We start from the raw sequence: 16732 nt of genomic DNA on the forward strand, positions 1-16732 counted from the left end.
TCATAACATATGACGTACTCTTGTCCTCTGGGTGACGCTGCTGGACCAATAACTTTCGTTCTCGTTGAAAATGGCGGACGGCGATTTGAAACATGAGTAGTGGTGACATTCCACATCGGCGAGTCTTGAGATCTTTTCTGCAATGATTCACTTGTAGATAAGTACGTACCGAATTCACGTTTTGTGGCATTTTGGATGTTGATCAAAAGTCATTTCTTGTCGTTTTGGTTGGTAATAGTGGAAACGAAACAATCGTTCTCTAATTTACTTTTTAACAGCAAAAGTCGCGATAGAGAACTTTCTCGAATTTCTTCTGGGTATGACGATGACCTCGATGAGGTCAGAGAAGAAGACCACTTTGAAGATGAAGATGACTTGGAGGTAAGCTGTCTAGCAGAGATATTTGGCCATTATTTTCAGAATAAGTTAATTTAGTGGATCGACTATAATTTTGACAACGCACGTGTAACTTCGTTTACATGTGAGTCAAACAACACTTATTGATTATCAGAATCAAGTAGGTGGAAATTTTTAGTTTGATATAGTAACAATACTCTTAGAGAGGGTATTAATGATCTTTGTCCAGACAATGTAGAATGAGGTCCCAGTTTGAAGGCACTAACACTTCTATCAAACTCAGAAAACCATTGTGTCCGGAATAAGAATAATAATGTGTCATGACCAATTATATGTGTGATCAGGATATGTAGGCAAAATTAAATACTAGAGCACAAACTAATCAGCGATGACTGTGTGAGGTTGAGATTTTTCTTACCTGACTAACGGCTGGCTGCCATGTTTTCTTGGATAGATAAAATTTTATAAAGTAACGTTTGTGAAGTTCATGGTTTTCTGAGTTTCCCAATAATCAAGCTATTTTACTTCCCTATTGTTTTTTTTTCAGCCAACAGAAGACACTGAGAATATTGACATTTTGCCACAGCAGGTATGGTTGCAATAATTTTTAAACAGTTTTCTATAAAATCTCAGTTAAATAAGGCAATCATTGAGAACAAAACCAAAAACTCCAGAAGTTGTGGCCACTGGGCCTCAAAGAGTTAACCATGTTAATTATATGACAAATGATGAGAAAATGTTTTTTGCATCGCATTTTATTCAAGTAGGGAAGGGTTACATGACCCTTCAAAGTTGCTACTACAACCTTATAAGTTAACATCTAACTGTGTCAGGCTGAGGAACATTTAATAACAGTTTCTGGACATTTTAATCGCTTAAATATAATTTTAACTCACACTTTTTTATGTCAATTTGCAGAAGAGTATTAGGAAGGAGAGCACTACAGTCAAGGTACTTAACCCTTTAACTCCCAGAATATGATTAATATGATTAATATGTAACTTCTCCCAGTAATAGCCATACATTATTCAGTAAACATTTCAAGAGAATATTCAAACTCATCAGTTACAAGATATTGCCTTGATTGAACACCAAAGTCTTGTAACCAATTTACAAGGAAATGTGTTGCAGCTAGAGGGGAGAATTAACAATCAGATCTTAGGAGTTAAAGGGTTACATTATTAACCCAAAAAATAAAGATTGTTAAAGCCCAATGATAAGGGTTGAGATCTTGAGCTATACCTTGGTTACAGTCCATTTCAGTCCATTCTGGCAAGTTCATTATTTTAGAAACTCATTTTGCTCTGTTATGTTTTGATAACCAGTATGGGTGCCCCTGCTGTGGTGGAACTTGAAGGTCAGACAGATCCTCTACAGATAGCCATGAAAGAATGCAAGTGAGAATTTTTAATGAGGTTATTTTTTTTCTTCAATGGAATATTTAAGCCAAAACTTACAGCGTAAGTAGTACGATAGCCAGTACCAAGTAGTCTCAGCAATGTGATCCAAAGAGAGTGTTTAATTATCTGTACTTAGATCTCTATTTTGTGATAGTGGATGTGTGCTTAGCCAGAATAAGCTACCACATAGTAATCAAGGGTTACTTATCTATAGTGGGCAGCATAGCCAATGGGATTGCAGCATTTGTGATATAACACATTCAGATTTATAATAACATTCATTAGACTTCACTATATGACAAATGAGTCTGGAAAAATAACTGGAGGAGCACATCAATCACAGAAGTTCCAAGCCTCTTAACCCTTAAACTTCCAAAAATGATTTACTCTTAACTTCTCACTGTAATATCTAAACATTGTGTGGCAAACAGGGTAAGAGAATATTCAAACTAATCAGGTAGAAGTTGTTGTCTTGATCTAACACCAAATTCTTGTAACTTGTTAACAAGGAAATGTCTGGCAGCTAGAGAAGGGAATTAACAATCTCATTACCTGTTTGCTGGATAATGTATGAATATTATAGGGAGAAGTTACCTGTTCATCACTTCTGAGAGTTAAAGGGTGAACAGAATATTTTCCTTAAATTGCATTTAATAAAAGGAAGGTTACATAAACTGTTAATCATATCTTGATAACCAAATATAGAACTATTGTGCAATATTTGTCATAATTCCAAATATAGTAATTTTGAATTGGACACCTTTTTTTTTCCACAAACCAGTTTTAAAAAAGAGCATTTTCTGAAATAAAATAGCAACCAGTCTCCTAGTCAAGGGCAGGTAACCCCCCCTGCCCCCCCTTATGGCAAATTATTGAACTTTCCTTTCCCATTTATACTCTGGCCTTATTCATGGCCTTATTAATTTTTGCTGCAATTTTCACTTTTGTATAGATTCTTCAGGAAGCTCTGCCTGTAACCTCTGTGTGCCCAGCTTTGCCCAAAGTGGACCATATTGTACGTGCAGTAAATCATTTGCATTAGAAAACGAGGTCAGAAGATGTGAAAGACCTCAATTTCTCCCTTAAAGAGGACATCATTCCACCAGGTTTTTACCAAGCGGAAGTGAAAGTAAAGAAGCGATGCCACCTAATTTTTGCTACAGAACAACAACTGAGTCAGCTAGCTGCAACAAAAATTTGGTACATTGACAGAAATGACAAGATAGTTAAAGACCCTTTCACCAACTTGTATCAATTAGTGCGTTTGTTACATCTGTGGTGTCTGCAAAACAAGTACCATTAGCATTTGTGTTAATGTCCTCAAAGAAAAAGAGAGATTACAAGAAGGTTAGTTTACATATGACTCTCTTTTACTGCTCAGTCGAATCTTTTTTAAAGGAAAATAATGGTTAGAGCACTCTTCAAGTGAAATTTCTAATATCAAAACCAAAGTTATCTTGACAGCCAACAAAACAAAGGAAAATGTGCTCATTTAAAAACCAAAAAAAAGTCCCTTTTTGAATGTATTATTATTCCTTTATCTATCAGATTTTGAGAGAGATCATCCATCGTCTACCTGGGGAATGGCTTCATGTGCAATTTGTTACAGCAGATTTTGACAAGGCATTGTGGGGAGCACATCAGTCTGTTGTCCCACATGTAAAGCTGCAGGGATGTCCTCTTGACTGGACCCAGTTGGTGTGGAAAAAGGTAAATAGAATTTGTCAAGTTAAGTTTCATGCACATGTATCATCATCTGAGCTCCCTGCACCAGCAGAATAATTATTAAAGTTTAAGGCCATCAAGCTCTTTGACCAACCCTCTCTTTCCTTATCAGCCACCCTGACATGCCCCTACCCTTTCACTCTTACATGTACCCTTCCCTATCATCTGGGACAAGTTTGTCTTGTAAAGGAATATTTTTTGGAGAAAGCAATTGATAATGTCTCCCTCTGGTTGTCAAAACATTAGTTACTGTCAGTCTTTTTCATGAAAACTCTCACCTGGACAATTAGGCCATATTAGCAATATGCAATTTGCTAACAACAGCATCCAAATGATTACTAGGATTGGCCAACCTCAGGGGCAAGTTCATGCATGGTTTATCTTTGTAATAGGGCAAGGTGCTCAGTCCAAACAAGCTTCACATTTGTTATTTTTTAAGTCATATGTTTACAAACCTTTTTAATTAGAGATAGGAGTCATTCTCTCCATCAATGCATAGACTAAAAATTTTTTGGCTCATATTTTTCTCAGATGCAAGATCTTGGTCTGCAAGCACTGTGCATTGAGGATAATGGTATGCACAGGTACATTAGAAAACTGCTTGCATTACCCTTACTGCCTGGCAAAGACATTTCCACTAAGTTCCAGCAACTAAAACTACAGGCAATAGCGGAGACACTTCAGGCACTAATAAAATACATTGAGGATACATGGGGATTGGTCTGTTTATTGTCAGCCAATAAGAACAGTATGTAGTAGTAAGATGTACTACCATTGTTAATGTTGTAAGTACTGTTTGTGATGAGTATCATAATTCCAGTATGCAACGTTGTAAGTGTTTCTTCATTGTTGCAAGGAGTGTGAGTGTCATATTGTATTCCCTAATTCTAGTATGACAGCAGTGTAATATGGAAAGAAGGGAAAATTCTCTTACTTAAATATTATCCAAAGATTATCCAAACAAATTGCTCCCTTGTTTGGCTCGTTACACTGTGTTTTCTCTACCCTGACACGTGATACACAACAAGCCTAAACATTTGCTGCAGGGAACATCCAAGAATGTGTCTTTATTTCTACCTTGCGAGGCCAGCGCACTTGACGAGCGCAAGATACGCGCGCGAAGAATAGCACCCCCTTTCTCGCGCGTGTGTGCCAGTGTCAAGCTGGTGTCATTCACACGACAGGTTGGCAGGGTACTATCCTCCCCATGAAGAGAGGAGCTTGGCAACGAGGTTGTCACTCGCGTGCAATCCAGCGCGTGCTACGTAGTTAAGTTGTTCCTGCATTAGTCATTTTTCTAAATAGCGGGCATGATTATACTTTTTTATTTTCGGAACGCATATTAGCCTTCTTAACCTCGCTTTTAAGTGAAATTGTAATGATTTTAAACATTTTATCGAGGCCAGAAATTGAAAATTAAAGAATAACAACTGGGCCCGGCTGTTACAGCGAAAGCAAGACGTTATCTTCTCAACAAGGACTTCAACATTGATTTTATTACAGGATAACAGGTTGAAACAAAAACAAAAACAAAAACAAAAGAAACAAATAAAAGAGTTTAATAGGTTAAAAATATTAAAAACCAATGAGGTACAAATAAACTGAAACAGGAAAATACATAGGTTAGGGGAGCGGTGTGGAGCAGTGGCGAGTGAGCGCTCGCTATGGCTGGGGTTCGACTCCTGGACCTGATATCACATGTATGTTGAGTTTTTGGTGGGTCCTTGTCCTTGCTCCGAGGTTTTTTCTCCGAGTCCTCCAGTTTTCCCTCCTCCACTTAAACCAACATTCTAAATTCCAATTCGACCTGGGAACAATGGCCGAGATTAGCCACCTCCTAGATAGTCCATTGCTAAATTCCAGTCTTCTCATCATCATCATCATCCTCATTGTTATTATTATTATTATTATTATTATTATTATTTAAAAAAACTAGTGTTAACTATAGCTTCATTGTAAAAACCTCTATAGTAGACAACTGCGCTTAGCGCGACCTTTAGAAAATCTGACTGAAAAAGTGACTGTTAAGGAGAAACTGGGTCCTAATACAAGAGGACTGCATAATTACGTGCAGTACTAAAGTGTGTGAAAGTGAAGGCGTAACTAACGAAAAACGATGACAAATTGCTTTGGGAGCATCGTTCTGTTTTGCTTCTGCTATCATTTTCCTGGTCCATGAAATGTAAACTGCTGATCCTAAGAGGCTTAGAGAAGGTGTGATCAGAGATTTAGAACGACAAGAGAAAAAGAGGAGAAACCTTGAAGAGTTAGAACAACAGATCGAACTAACAAAGAAGTTACAAGAACAGAGAGACAAGTCATCTTTAATTTCCTCATGAAGAGAACTTCACAGAACTTTGTGGAGACCATAACTCAATTGTCTTGTGGATTTAATAAACATATTAGAGTGTAAATATATATACCCAAATGCGGGTCGAACCAGAAACGTGCGTGGCGTGAAGCGTGAAAAGAAAGAATCGTTCCTACTCTATCGCGTGTTTTGCTTACTTCTGCTTGCTTGAAAGAGGCGAAACAAAAAACAGACTCGATAACTCAAAAAACGCTTGCTCAAGATGTAAGTTTACAGATTGTAATTGTTATTTCTGTCAAGAATAAGTTAGGAAATTTTTAAGAGCATTGTCCAGGTGGCCATGTTTATTTCAAAACGGAAGTTGAACAATACAGACAATACGTTTAGATTAAAAGGGAAATTTCCCTTGCTAAAGTGCGTTTGACCTGTGAACATCACGCTACATTTCTCAAGAACAATGAATTTTTCAACCGCATTTAGCATATTAAGGATTTAAAATTTTCATATGGTGTGAAAACAAGTCCTAACACGTCAACCAATCTCACTCAATCTCCGGATAAATTTCGAGTTACAGTCTTGCAGTTCGTCCAGTAATCATTAAGATAATCAGTTTGTGCGTCTGTCAACATATTTCTCGCTCTAACTTGAATTTCGAGGTAGGTGAATAACAGTTTTTTCAACTACACCTTTTTGTTATTCCTTAAGAGAAAGTGCTCATTCATTTGCGTGGAAAGACGAACAATTGCGTTAGGTTACATTCATTAGCGACAAAAAACGATCATTTGTGTGTAAATTAGGTTCAATAACGATTTCTGCCTTTTAATCAGCATTCCATAACAATTTTGGGCATTCTTATGCGTCGGTCGTCATACAAAAGGGAAAAATATACTTTCATTTCCGCTAACCTTCAAGTCATTAACGCCATCTTGGATGCCAATAGATAATATACAAGCATCAATTCATAATGCAGAAACCATTCATTAATATTTTTACCACACTGTTTGCAATCCAACAGCATTCCTGGACGACATTACTGTGAATGGGACAATAATTAAAGGGTTTGTGCGAACAATTCAGTGGTTTTTGCACTCAATATGCAAGTATCGATTTTCGATTGAAAACCTGTTTTGCCTGACTTTTCGATGTCAGTTCATTCGCTTAGTGAACGTCTTCTGGTCGCTGGCAAAATGCTGCAAAGAAGCCAGAAACCACTTGAACACAATCGTACTATCAATGGGCAAAAAATTGGCCAAAGAGGACTCGCTAGGCGCTAAGGTTGAATATTTCTAACTTTAAATGCAGCTATCAACCGGAAAATACAAAAAAAGGTTCGTGTCATAAGTACTTTAAGGGGTAACTGAAAGCAAATTCCCCCTTTTTTGGTCCCTATAAATTCCTCTTAGATTAAATAATCCTAAATGAGCAAATAAACGATATATTGTGCAAAACCAAATTTTTTACTGATTTTTTTTTGACGCTTAATCAACGGCCATTTTGAAAACGTACCGATCAACGTCGCGTGATATGATACGTCACACTTGTGTGAGCAGTGAAAGGGTCATGTTAAGACCTGAAGATAACAACTTGGTCCTCGATGTCCAGCTGTTACCGAACGGAAAAAGTAAAGATTTTATTCCATTTTGGTACCAGCCACCATTTAGAGACTGAAATTCAAGGTGAAGAATAAAATACTCTTCTCTAAAAAGGTTGAATTATCGAAACGCGACGGATCGCGTATCTGTTTTCAGAGCCACAGATAAATTGCATGCCATGCCAAACAGCTTTCAAAAAAATGATATTATTTCTTTCAGGGTTGTGGTCGAGGATAGCTATCTCCTAAAATAAAGCCGAGTATGGCTCTACAGCCTTTTACGAACGAGCAGCTGAATTACTTTAAATTCGCCTCCATTGTACTCAATGAGTTCGCTATTGCTTTGCGGCAGACGTTCAAATCCATGTGGGACAACATATTTGCACATCGTCCCGGGTATCAACCGTGGGATAACTCAATGATAGTAAGAAATTTGTTTCTCGCTGAAGAAGGTGGAAAAACGAAAGCTCCTACACACATCTCCTATGAAGAATGGGATTGTACCGCCCTGTTCCAGGCCACCATCTATGCAAGGTGCTTCGCCACGCCAGATAGCAAAGGTCATTACAAGACACTTGGTGAACTGTACGTTAAGCACCATAAAGTACCTCTTGGAAAGTTCCATCCATCTGTTGTGAGTCCAAGTGGAAATACAGCCGAAACCTTCGCTCTCGCGATTGATCAGCTTCGACTTTTACGAAACTCGCTTTGTCACTCGGACAGGTCAGAGATTGATAAACCAACCTTTGACCAATACATGCAGCTCGCTAAAGAAGCATTCAAAGCTCTTGGAATCATGACAGATCCCGTTGATGCCATCGGTGGATTGACAGAGTCTGACTTTCCCACTAAAGAAGTCCGCAAATTGGAGGAAAGTGTTAAAAAGGAGACCAGATTATATATCGAGTGTCTCGAAGAAGTGAAATCAGATTTCGACAAATTAGTAGCACAAGGGAATGCTATAGAGGAAAAAGTTGATGACCTCGCTTTGAAAATTAAGATGCATCAAGATCAAACAGGTATAAACCAATAAACCAATAAAAAGCTCTACAGGATTTTTAGATTAACAACAATTTTAAGATGCAATGTGGTAGAGTCTTACAAGCTCTTCTTTGGCATGGAAGAAAAAAGGAGACAACAGCGTTTTTACTCTGTACTTTAGTAATAATAGTTCAATGAGCAACTTCCAGTTTTCGCAAGAATGCTTTGCACATGTCTTGAAAATCCTTTCTTCTTCCCTGAGTTGAATTTCTTCTATAACCAGAGTACTACCTTGAACAATCTGTTATCTTTTATTTCAAAACAATTTGTGCAAGAAGTAAACCACACTCACTATATCTACCGGCATCGTGACTCTCGTGGGATGTTGTTAAGATTACATCTTCACGGAAAAAGCAAGAAGCTTATGATCAAAGTTGTATCCATAAAACTTAATTTTCCAGATTTTTAATGGTACAATAAAGTATACCCTTTTTACGATCATCATTTTCATCTGCATTTCAACTACCAATATTTAGCTCTTTCATGATTGCATCAATTTGTTCCTTTTAAGATTCAAAGCCATTCCTTCCACCATCAAATCTTCCTTCGAGGGTTCCACACTTCACTGGCCGTCAGAGCGAGTGTGAAGACATCAGCAGTCACTTAACTTCCAAAAGTTCCCGGATCGTGTCGATATGGGGCTCGCCTGGTTTTGGTAAAACTTCTGTGGCAACTGAAGTCGGACATCACCTCCAAACTGGAGGACTTCCCATATACTTCTTCTCCATGCGAGGTCATCTTTCAAAAGCCGATCTGACTACGCAGCTTCTGAGCTTCTTTAGAAGACACTCTACAAAAGATCAAATGCCTCAAGGGATGTCCATAGAAGACGAACTTTCCCGCTTTTTAAGCAACATTTCAGATAAATTTGTGATAATTCTTGACAATGCAGATGAATTACTCGAAAGTGGAGCACCCAATGTGAAGGAGGATTTTATAAACGTTCTGGAAGTCATTCTTAATCAATTAAAAAATTTAACATTTCTTCTTACCACAAGGGAATCTCTTGAGTTTATGAATGTGCATTTTGAAGGCCATCAAGCAGTAAGAATAGGGCCATTACACGAGTCTTTCTCTCAAACCTTAGTCAGCGGATTACTTCCAAAAGCAACAGCGTCTGACTGCTCGAAAATTGCAAAAATCTGTGGTTTCGTACCTTTGGCCATGAAACTATTGTGTTCCTCTATTGCTGAAGATAATGCGCAGCCGAGTCGATTTTTAGACAGATTCAAGGAATCTATAGAAAGTAACCTTTTCGAGCTGTTGGACAATCCAGATTATCCAAGCAATCTGCGATTGAGGCTCCTATTTAAATCCTCTTTTCAGAGACTCTCTTTATCTGAAAAAGAAGCGCTGATATCACTTAGTGTTCTTTCTGGAGATTTTAACCACTCAGTTGCTGCAGCTGTCATGGGTGTAAAAACAACTCTGGAGGCCAAGAAAGTCTTGCATAGACTTCGGAGAAAATCTTTTCTTGACTCTAGCTCCAAGGCGGAGTCATTTTCGATGCATAAGTTGGTTCTTTATTTTGCAAGAGAAAAAGGTGAAGATGAAATGAAAGAAGGAATTGTAAACTCCAAGGCACGTTTGTCTGCATTTTACGTCTCTCTTTTCGAGCAGCTAAATCAACAGTTTTTGACGGGACAATCCATGCAAGCATTTATTGATTTCTATGAAGAAAAGCAGAATATTGTTCAAAGTCTTATGGAGAGCTGTTCCGATCCTAAGACATGTGACGTTGCATTTGGTGTCCTGACAAAAGCAGTAATCTTTCTAGACTCCCTTTTCTGGTGCGAGGGAAAAATCCTCCAGAAAATTTACGATCACGCAACCAAAGAAGCTCAGAAGTTTAAAAAGGGCGCATTCTACAGTCAGTTACTGGTGTCCGTAGCATTCACCGAAGTGACTTGGGGGATAAATGGAAGATCCATGACGCTGCTCTCTAAAGCCGAAGGCCCTTCTTTGTCGGTAGATGATAAAATAAAAATCCTGTGTTATAGAGGCATCTGTCAACTGGTTTCAGGCGAAGTAGAAGACGGAGCTCAGAACTTGCAAGAAGCTCTTTGCTTGATGAGTGACAGCCCGGAACAGCGAATTCTCAGCGTAACTGCACTGCAAATTCTTGTTACTTACTTTCTTTTCAATAAAAAGGAAGCAACTTCACTAGAGTTTTACACCAAAGCTTTACGTGAATGCAGAGCATTAGGAGACACAGGCCTTCTTGTTATTCCTCCGGTGAATAACAAAGATTTGACAATGATCGAAGCAGATATGCCAGAACCAGATGTTATAACCACTCAACCACTTAGATTAGAAACTATTTGCGTTGTTAGCAAAGCAACAGAAATGTTCTCTGATTACGAAACAAAGCAAGCAATAAGCAAATCTGTGCTAAGGATGTCAAATCAAACAAAAACACAGATCCTCCCACATTCCATTGGTTCATGGACCTTCCAGCGCAACATCAATTTGACACTTAAAAATGTACTGAATAATCCCGAGGAGGCATCAAAGTTGTGCGACACACGGATCAGTTATCATAAAAAGACCTTAACACAAAGAGGAAAAGCTAGCGCAGGAGATAAAGTTACACCCAACTAAAATCTTGATTTAAATTTGCATCAAGAATAATTATATAAAAGCTATATGGACCAAGGCGACACTCTTCTTCAGGTGCAAAACTATCCTCGAGCCATTCAGTCCTTTGAATATGCCCTTAACATTGCAAGAGGACTCTTCAAGGAAGAACACCCAGACACAGCCGAAAGTTACTTTTTTATCGGAGTAACACAACATGCTTTAGGCAATTTCTCTTCAGCACTTCAGTCCCATCAGCGTAATTTTGACATAAGAGTTAAACTCTTCGGGGAAGAACACCCAGACACAGCCGAAAGTTACTTTTCTATCGGAGTAACACAACATGCTTTAGGAAATTTCTCGTCAGCACTTCAGTCCCATCAGCGAGCTCTTGACATAAGAGTTAAACTCTTCGGGGAAGAACACCGAGATACAGCCAAAAGTTACTTTAATCTCGGAGTAACACAACATCCTTTACGTAATTTCTCGTCGGCACTTCAGTCCGATCAGCGTGCTCTTGACATAAGAGTTAAAGTCTTCGGCGAAGAACACCCAGACACAGCCGAAAGTTACTTTTCTATCGGAGTAACACAACATGCTTTAGGAAATTTCTCGTCGGCACTTCAGTCCCATCAGCCTGCTCTTGACATAAGAGTTAAACTCTTCGGGGAAGAACACCGAGACACAGCCAAAAGTTACTTTAATCTCGGAGTAACACAACATGCTTTAGGAAATTTCTCGTCAGCACTTCAGTCTCATCAGCGTGCTCTTGACATAAGAGTTAAACTCTTCGGGGAAGAACACCGAGACACAGCCAAAAGTTACTTTTCTATCGGAGTAACACAACATGCTTTAGGCAATTTCTCGTCAGCACTTCAGTCCGATCAGCGTGCTATTGACATAAGAGTTAAACTCTTCAAGGAAGAACACCCAGACACCGCCGAAAGTTACTTTTCTATCGGAATAACACAACATGCTTCAGGAAAGTTCTCGTCAGCACTTCAGTCCCATCAGCGTGCTCTTGACATAAGAGTTAAACTCTTCGGGAAAGAACACCGAGACACAGCCAAAAGTTACTTTTCTATCGGAGTAACACAACATGCTTTAGGAAATTTCTCGTCAGCACTTCAGTCCAAACAGCGTGCTCTTGACATAATAGTTAAACTCTACGGGGAAGAACACCGAGACACAGCCAAAAGTTACTTTTCTATCGGAGTAACACAACATGCTTTAGGAAATTTCTCGTCAGCACTTCAGTCCAAACACCGTGCTCTTGACATAACAGTTAAACTCTTCGGGGAAGAACACCGACACACAGCCGAAAGTTACTTTTCTATCGGAGTAACACAACATGCTTTAGGAAATTTCTCGTCAGCACTTCAGTCCCATCAGCGTGCTCTTGACATAAGAGTTAAACTCTTCGGCGAAGAACACCCAAACACAGCCGAAAGTTACTTTTCTGTCGGAGTAACACAACATGCTTTAGGAAATTTCTTGTCAGCACTTCAGTCCGATCAGCGTGCTCTTGACATAAGAGTTAAACTCTTCGGGGAAGAACACCCAGACACAGCCAAAAGTTACTTTTCTGTCGGAGTAACACAACATGCTTTAGGAAATTTCTTGTCAGCACTTCAGTCCGATCAGCGTGCTCTTGACATAAGAGTTAAACTCTTCGGCGAAGAACACCCAGACACAGCCGAAAGTTACTTTTCTATCGGAGTAACACAACATGCTTTAGGCAATTTCTCGTCAGCACTTCAGTCCCATCATAGTGCTCTTGACATAAGAGTTAAACTCTTCGGCGAAGAACACCCAGACACAGCCGAAAGTTACTTTAATCTCGGAGTAACACAACATGCTTTAGAAAATTTCTCGTCAGCACTTTAGTCCCATCAGCGTGCTCTTGACATAAGAGTTAAACTCTTCGGCGAAGAACACCCAGACACAGCCGAAAGTTACTTTTCTATCGGAGTAACACAACATGCTTTAGGAAATTTCTCGTCAGCACTTCAGTCCCATCAGCGTGCTCTTGACATAAGAGTTAAACTCTTCGGGGGAGAACACCGAGACAGCCAAAAGTTACTTTAATCTCGGAGTAACACAACATGCTTTAGGCAATTTCTTGTCAGCGCTTCAGGCCAAACAGCGTGCTCTTGACATAAGAGTTAAACTCTTCAAGGAAGAACACCCAGACACAGCCAAAAGTTAATTTTTTGGGAGTTTGTTAGGATTATAGTGAAACTAGCACTCCAACGATTTTCTTTCCCAAAGGACACCCGAGAAGGTGGGAAGTAACCTTAACAACTCAGTTGATAAAACCAAATTATCTTGCTATACTCTCCCACTGACGCAGCACCACAGTTTCTTTAGAAACTCACTACCTTTAATAATAAAACCCAGTTGAAGGACTCCTTCCCTTTTAAGCTGTGTAGAAGAGTAAACCCCGGTCACTCTGGGAAGAAAAGTGACTCGGATTTGCAGAAAATTAAACGATTTTGGGAAAACTTGAAGGAACCATTTAGTCTTGTTTTTTTTCTTTAACTAAAATAAAAGATTTTTAACTTCATCTCAATGTTTCTTTTCAGAAACTTCATTAAAAAACACTTCTTGTCTTAATCTGAGTTCACTCGAGATAAAAATGTCATTTTTGACGTTTAAGTGACATGGGAGCGAATTAGTTGAAGAGGTTCGCCTGGCATCATGGAAGTTTCGGATTACTCATTCGTTTCGCGGGAAAATTAAGTCATTCTAGGTCGGTCAGTCTTATGTTTGACCACATTCTTTTCTGTATTTGTTGTAATTTCGGTATTCCAACTCCCTGTAAAATATTACAATCATTGATTTTTCTTCCTCAGTACTAGAAGACTGGCTGGCTCATCCTGAATAAACTTTTCACATTGAATTTATCGTGTGAGTGTTGTCAGAATGACAACTTTACATTAACTCTAAAATATGAAAAAATAAATAAGTCCCTACCTCTCAGATCCTGTCTCAACCCGTAAAAATTTTTTCTCATTTAAAATTTTAAAAAATACGCCTTCGGTTGAGGACATGAAAGAGGTCAGAATACTTTTTCTTTACAAGCTGCATCAACTGCGTGCAAACGAATATTTCGACGAGGACTGACAAAGACGGTTTCTCGCCTGCGGTGTTCAGGTCAAGATTAGAACAAAGTGCTCCCGTTACTGAATGATTAGTTAATTGCCTTCGTGTTTTGTTTTCTACGGCGAAATCTATGGTAATAATGGGTACCTGTGTTCGTTTCTGTTTACATAACATGTTATTTCTTATTTCTTTGGTTTATGCTCCAGAGTTTCGTTGCTGTAGAGTAATTTCCTTGGCAAACCAAAAGCTAACTTTTGACGAAATAATCAGCTGTATCACGAGGCACGATGATTTTTTGCCTAGAAGTGATCGGGCAGTTTCACTGCAAACTGCTCCTTTCCTCAGAGATTTTAAAGGCAGAGGCCGTCGTCGTCGAACCGGTCAAACGAAAAACGAGTAAGTTTATAGTCATTGCCATGCGACCCATTTCGCACAACACTTGGATTCGCTACCATGCATCTAATTCAATAATATTTGTGTTTCTTTAATTATCTCGTTGCAGTGCTGTTATCACAATGATATTGCTACTGTTGCTACTTTTAGTTTCTTGAGGGCAGGGGGGAATGATGGCTCGTAGGATGGATTTTCGTAAACCTAAGTGAGGAGAATACACGGACCCTTCGAGCTTGTGTTTATGCCAGTATCCGCCAGAGGTTCACGCCACAGGATATCGGTCAGCTCAGGAAACGGCTTGAACTTTATCACAAATGATGCATTTCTGTTGTTAAAATACGACATAAACTACAATTGGTAGGATTTTCATACGATAAGAGAAAAAATCGCAAATGTAGTCGTGTGGAAAGACAGAGAGAATAAGTACATCTCAAGCGCGTGAAATAAGGAGCTCACTATTCTTCGCTTGCGAAATGTCAGCCGAAAAGAATGTTGAACAATCGTGTACGGTGTGGGAACAGGCTACTTAATTAGCATCCTCTTTAGCTGAATTCTTTGGTTATCTTCCCCTGATTTAACTCAGTAATTATATGTGTTAGTAACAGGCGTCTTCGAAGCCGGTACGGAGCATAAGGCCAACGACATTGAAGGGTAAACTCTCCTCGATGTCGACGATCGAGACACCGCGTCCATTTTGGCCATATAGCTACATCATTTGGAAATTAGTCTTTAAAAATACCTGATATATGTGTATTATTCTTGTAGCTATGATTTGGCGCTCCGGCCACGCACTACGTTCGTCCTTTATTCCAGATTTTTTCTTTCTCCACCATAGCTGCCGACGTGTCTTCACATTTTTCTACATCACAGCTATGTAACATAATCGTTTGGGCCACGCGCGTAATGGAGACACTTTTTGAACGCTAAATTATACGTACGTATACATTCCTTTTAGGTTAGAGAATCCTAAATGAGCAAATAAACGACATATTATTCAAAGCCAAATTTTCTACAATTTTTTTCGACACTTAATCGACGGCCATTTGAAAACGTTCCGATCCAGGTTACGTGATGTGATACACCACACATGTGTAAGGCAGTGAAAGGGGAAGCCTGAAAAACAGGCTTAATTTTGGCGAGCGAGTGCTAGGTATTTTCTGAACGAAAACTATTGCCGCCATCTTTGATTTTAATGGTAGCGGAAGGCTGGGGAGAGAAAGAAATTTCTACTATGGGGGCGGTCGACGGTCAAAAATAAGAAGGAGAAGGGTGGAGGTGGAGGAGTGAAGATTCTCGCTCATTCCCCGCCCCCTACTCCCACTGTTTACTCTAACTCCAAATCAAACATGGCCGGTCGGATAAACGACCGCGAGCTTATAACGTTAGCTCCCACTAATAAGAAACCTACACTGCAGGCTATGAAAAGGGTCATGCAAAGACCTGAAAGTAACAACTTCGCCCTCGCTGTTCAACCGCTACCGAGCGGGAAAAAAATGTATTTGTTCTATTTTGATACAAGCCACCATTTAGAGACTATGAAATACGAAGCGAGAAATAAAACACTTTCTCTAGAAAGGTTGAATTATCAAATCGCGACGGATCGCGTATCTGTATTCAGAGCCACGGGTGAATTACATGCCATACCAAACAGAGGTAAAAAAAGTAGATATATATATATATATATTATTTTTTCCTCTTGACCATGATCGAGACTGTTACTTATAGAAATATTTTTTAGTCCAAGCCGAAAGGTATTAAACTTAAGATTTTGTCCGGTGTATATCACTGTGACCTCAAGCCCATCGATTCTGGAGTGAGCGTGACATAAGCGCAAAGTGTCGTCACGTATTGTGGGAGGTCTTGATCTGGTTTCGTGAACGAAACTCTTCTTCCACGCTCCGAAAATATACAAGATTTATACTTTCTGTATCTTTTTTTAACGGAGACCAGTGAGCAGCACAAAGAAAGACTACTTGGTGTTATAACTTTTTGTTTATTTTTTCCGACGCGTTTTGCCTGAGACTTCTTCAGGGATGATTACAATTAACATTGAACAGTATATATAACACATTCGTGTCCGTAAGTATGACTTCCAGCGGAAGTGAATAATAACAGAAACATGTTGTAAACTGACGTAAAAAGAGACGTCTTGTTATGGGCGCTACACTCAAGCATTGTTTCTCATTTGCGACCGGAAAATGTGATGAAACAAATCTTGTCTGTAATGTTACT

At 39.1% G+C, this 16732-nt stretch overlaps 2 protein-coding genes and 1 pseudogene across 7 annotated transcripts; all 3 read left to right on the forward strand.

The window, feature by feature from the left end:
• Nucleotides 1-7: 7 nt before the first annotated feature.
• Nucleotides 8-3088, forward strand: LOC149038004 (uncharacterized). 4 transcript variants are annotated; one of them, XM_089186734.1, is made up of 6 exons: nt 8-161; nt 279-381; nt 905-946; nt 1276-1308; nt 1683-1754; nt 2710-3088. In XM_089186734.1, the coding sequence occupies exons 2-6, from the start codon at nt 320-322 to the stop codon at nt 2732-2734; spliced, it is 234 nt and encodes a 77-aa protein (XP_089042860.1). In that variant the 5' UTR covers nt 8-161; nt 279-319; the 3' UTR covers nt 2735-3088. The 4 variants fall into 4 exon arrangements, 3 of the variants coding, with proteins under 3 accessions (XP_089042860.1, XP_089042861.1, XP_089042859.1); XM_089186735.1 differs by having other exon boundaries at nt 23-161; nt 1683-1772; XM_089186733.1 differs by having other exon boundaries at nt 23-161; nt 1683-1750.
• Nucleotides 2963-5054, forward strand: LOC149038005 (uncharacterized). 2 transcript variants are annotated; one of them, XM_089186720.1, is made up of 3 exons: nt 2963-3099; nt 3304-3467; nt 4014-4337. In XM_089186720.1, exons 1-3 carry the CDS (start codon nt 3072-3074, stop codon nt 4236-4238), a joined length of 417 nt encoding a protein of 138 aa, XP_089042846.1. In that variant the 5' UTR covers nt 2963-3071; the 3' UTR covers nt 4239-4337. The 2 variants fall into 2 exon arrangements, with proteins under 2 accessions (XP_089042846.1, XP_089042844.1); XM_089186718.1 differs by having other exon boundaries at nt 2965-3104; nt 3306-3467; nt 4014-5054.
• Nucleotides 5055-6279: 1225 nt separating this feature from the next.
• LOC149038006 (uncharacterized) lies at nt 6280-13354 on the forward strand (annotated as a pseudogene). The gene is made up of 3 exons (XR_016180868.1): nt 6280-6449; nt 7605-8403; nt 8937-13354. The product of XR_016180868.1 is annotated as an uncharacterized LOC149038006 (transcript).
• Nucleotides 13355-16732: the final 3378 nt, after the last annotated feature.

The sequence above is a fragment of the Pocillopora damicornis genome, chromosome 11, assembly GCF_964200805.1.
Source record: "Pocillopora damicornis chromosome 11, jaPocDami1.2, whole genome shotgun sequence".
Classification (NCBI taxonomy): domain Eukaryota; kingdom Metazoa; phylum Cnidaria; class Anthozoa; order Scleractinia; family Pocilloporidae; genus Pocillopora; species Pocillopora damicornis.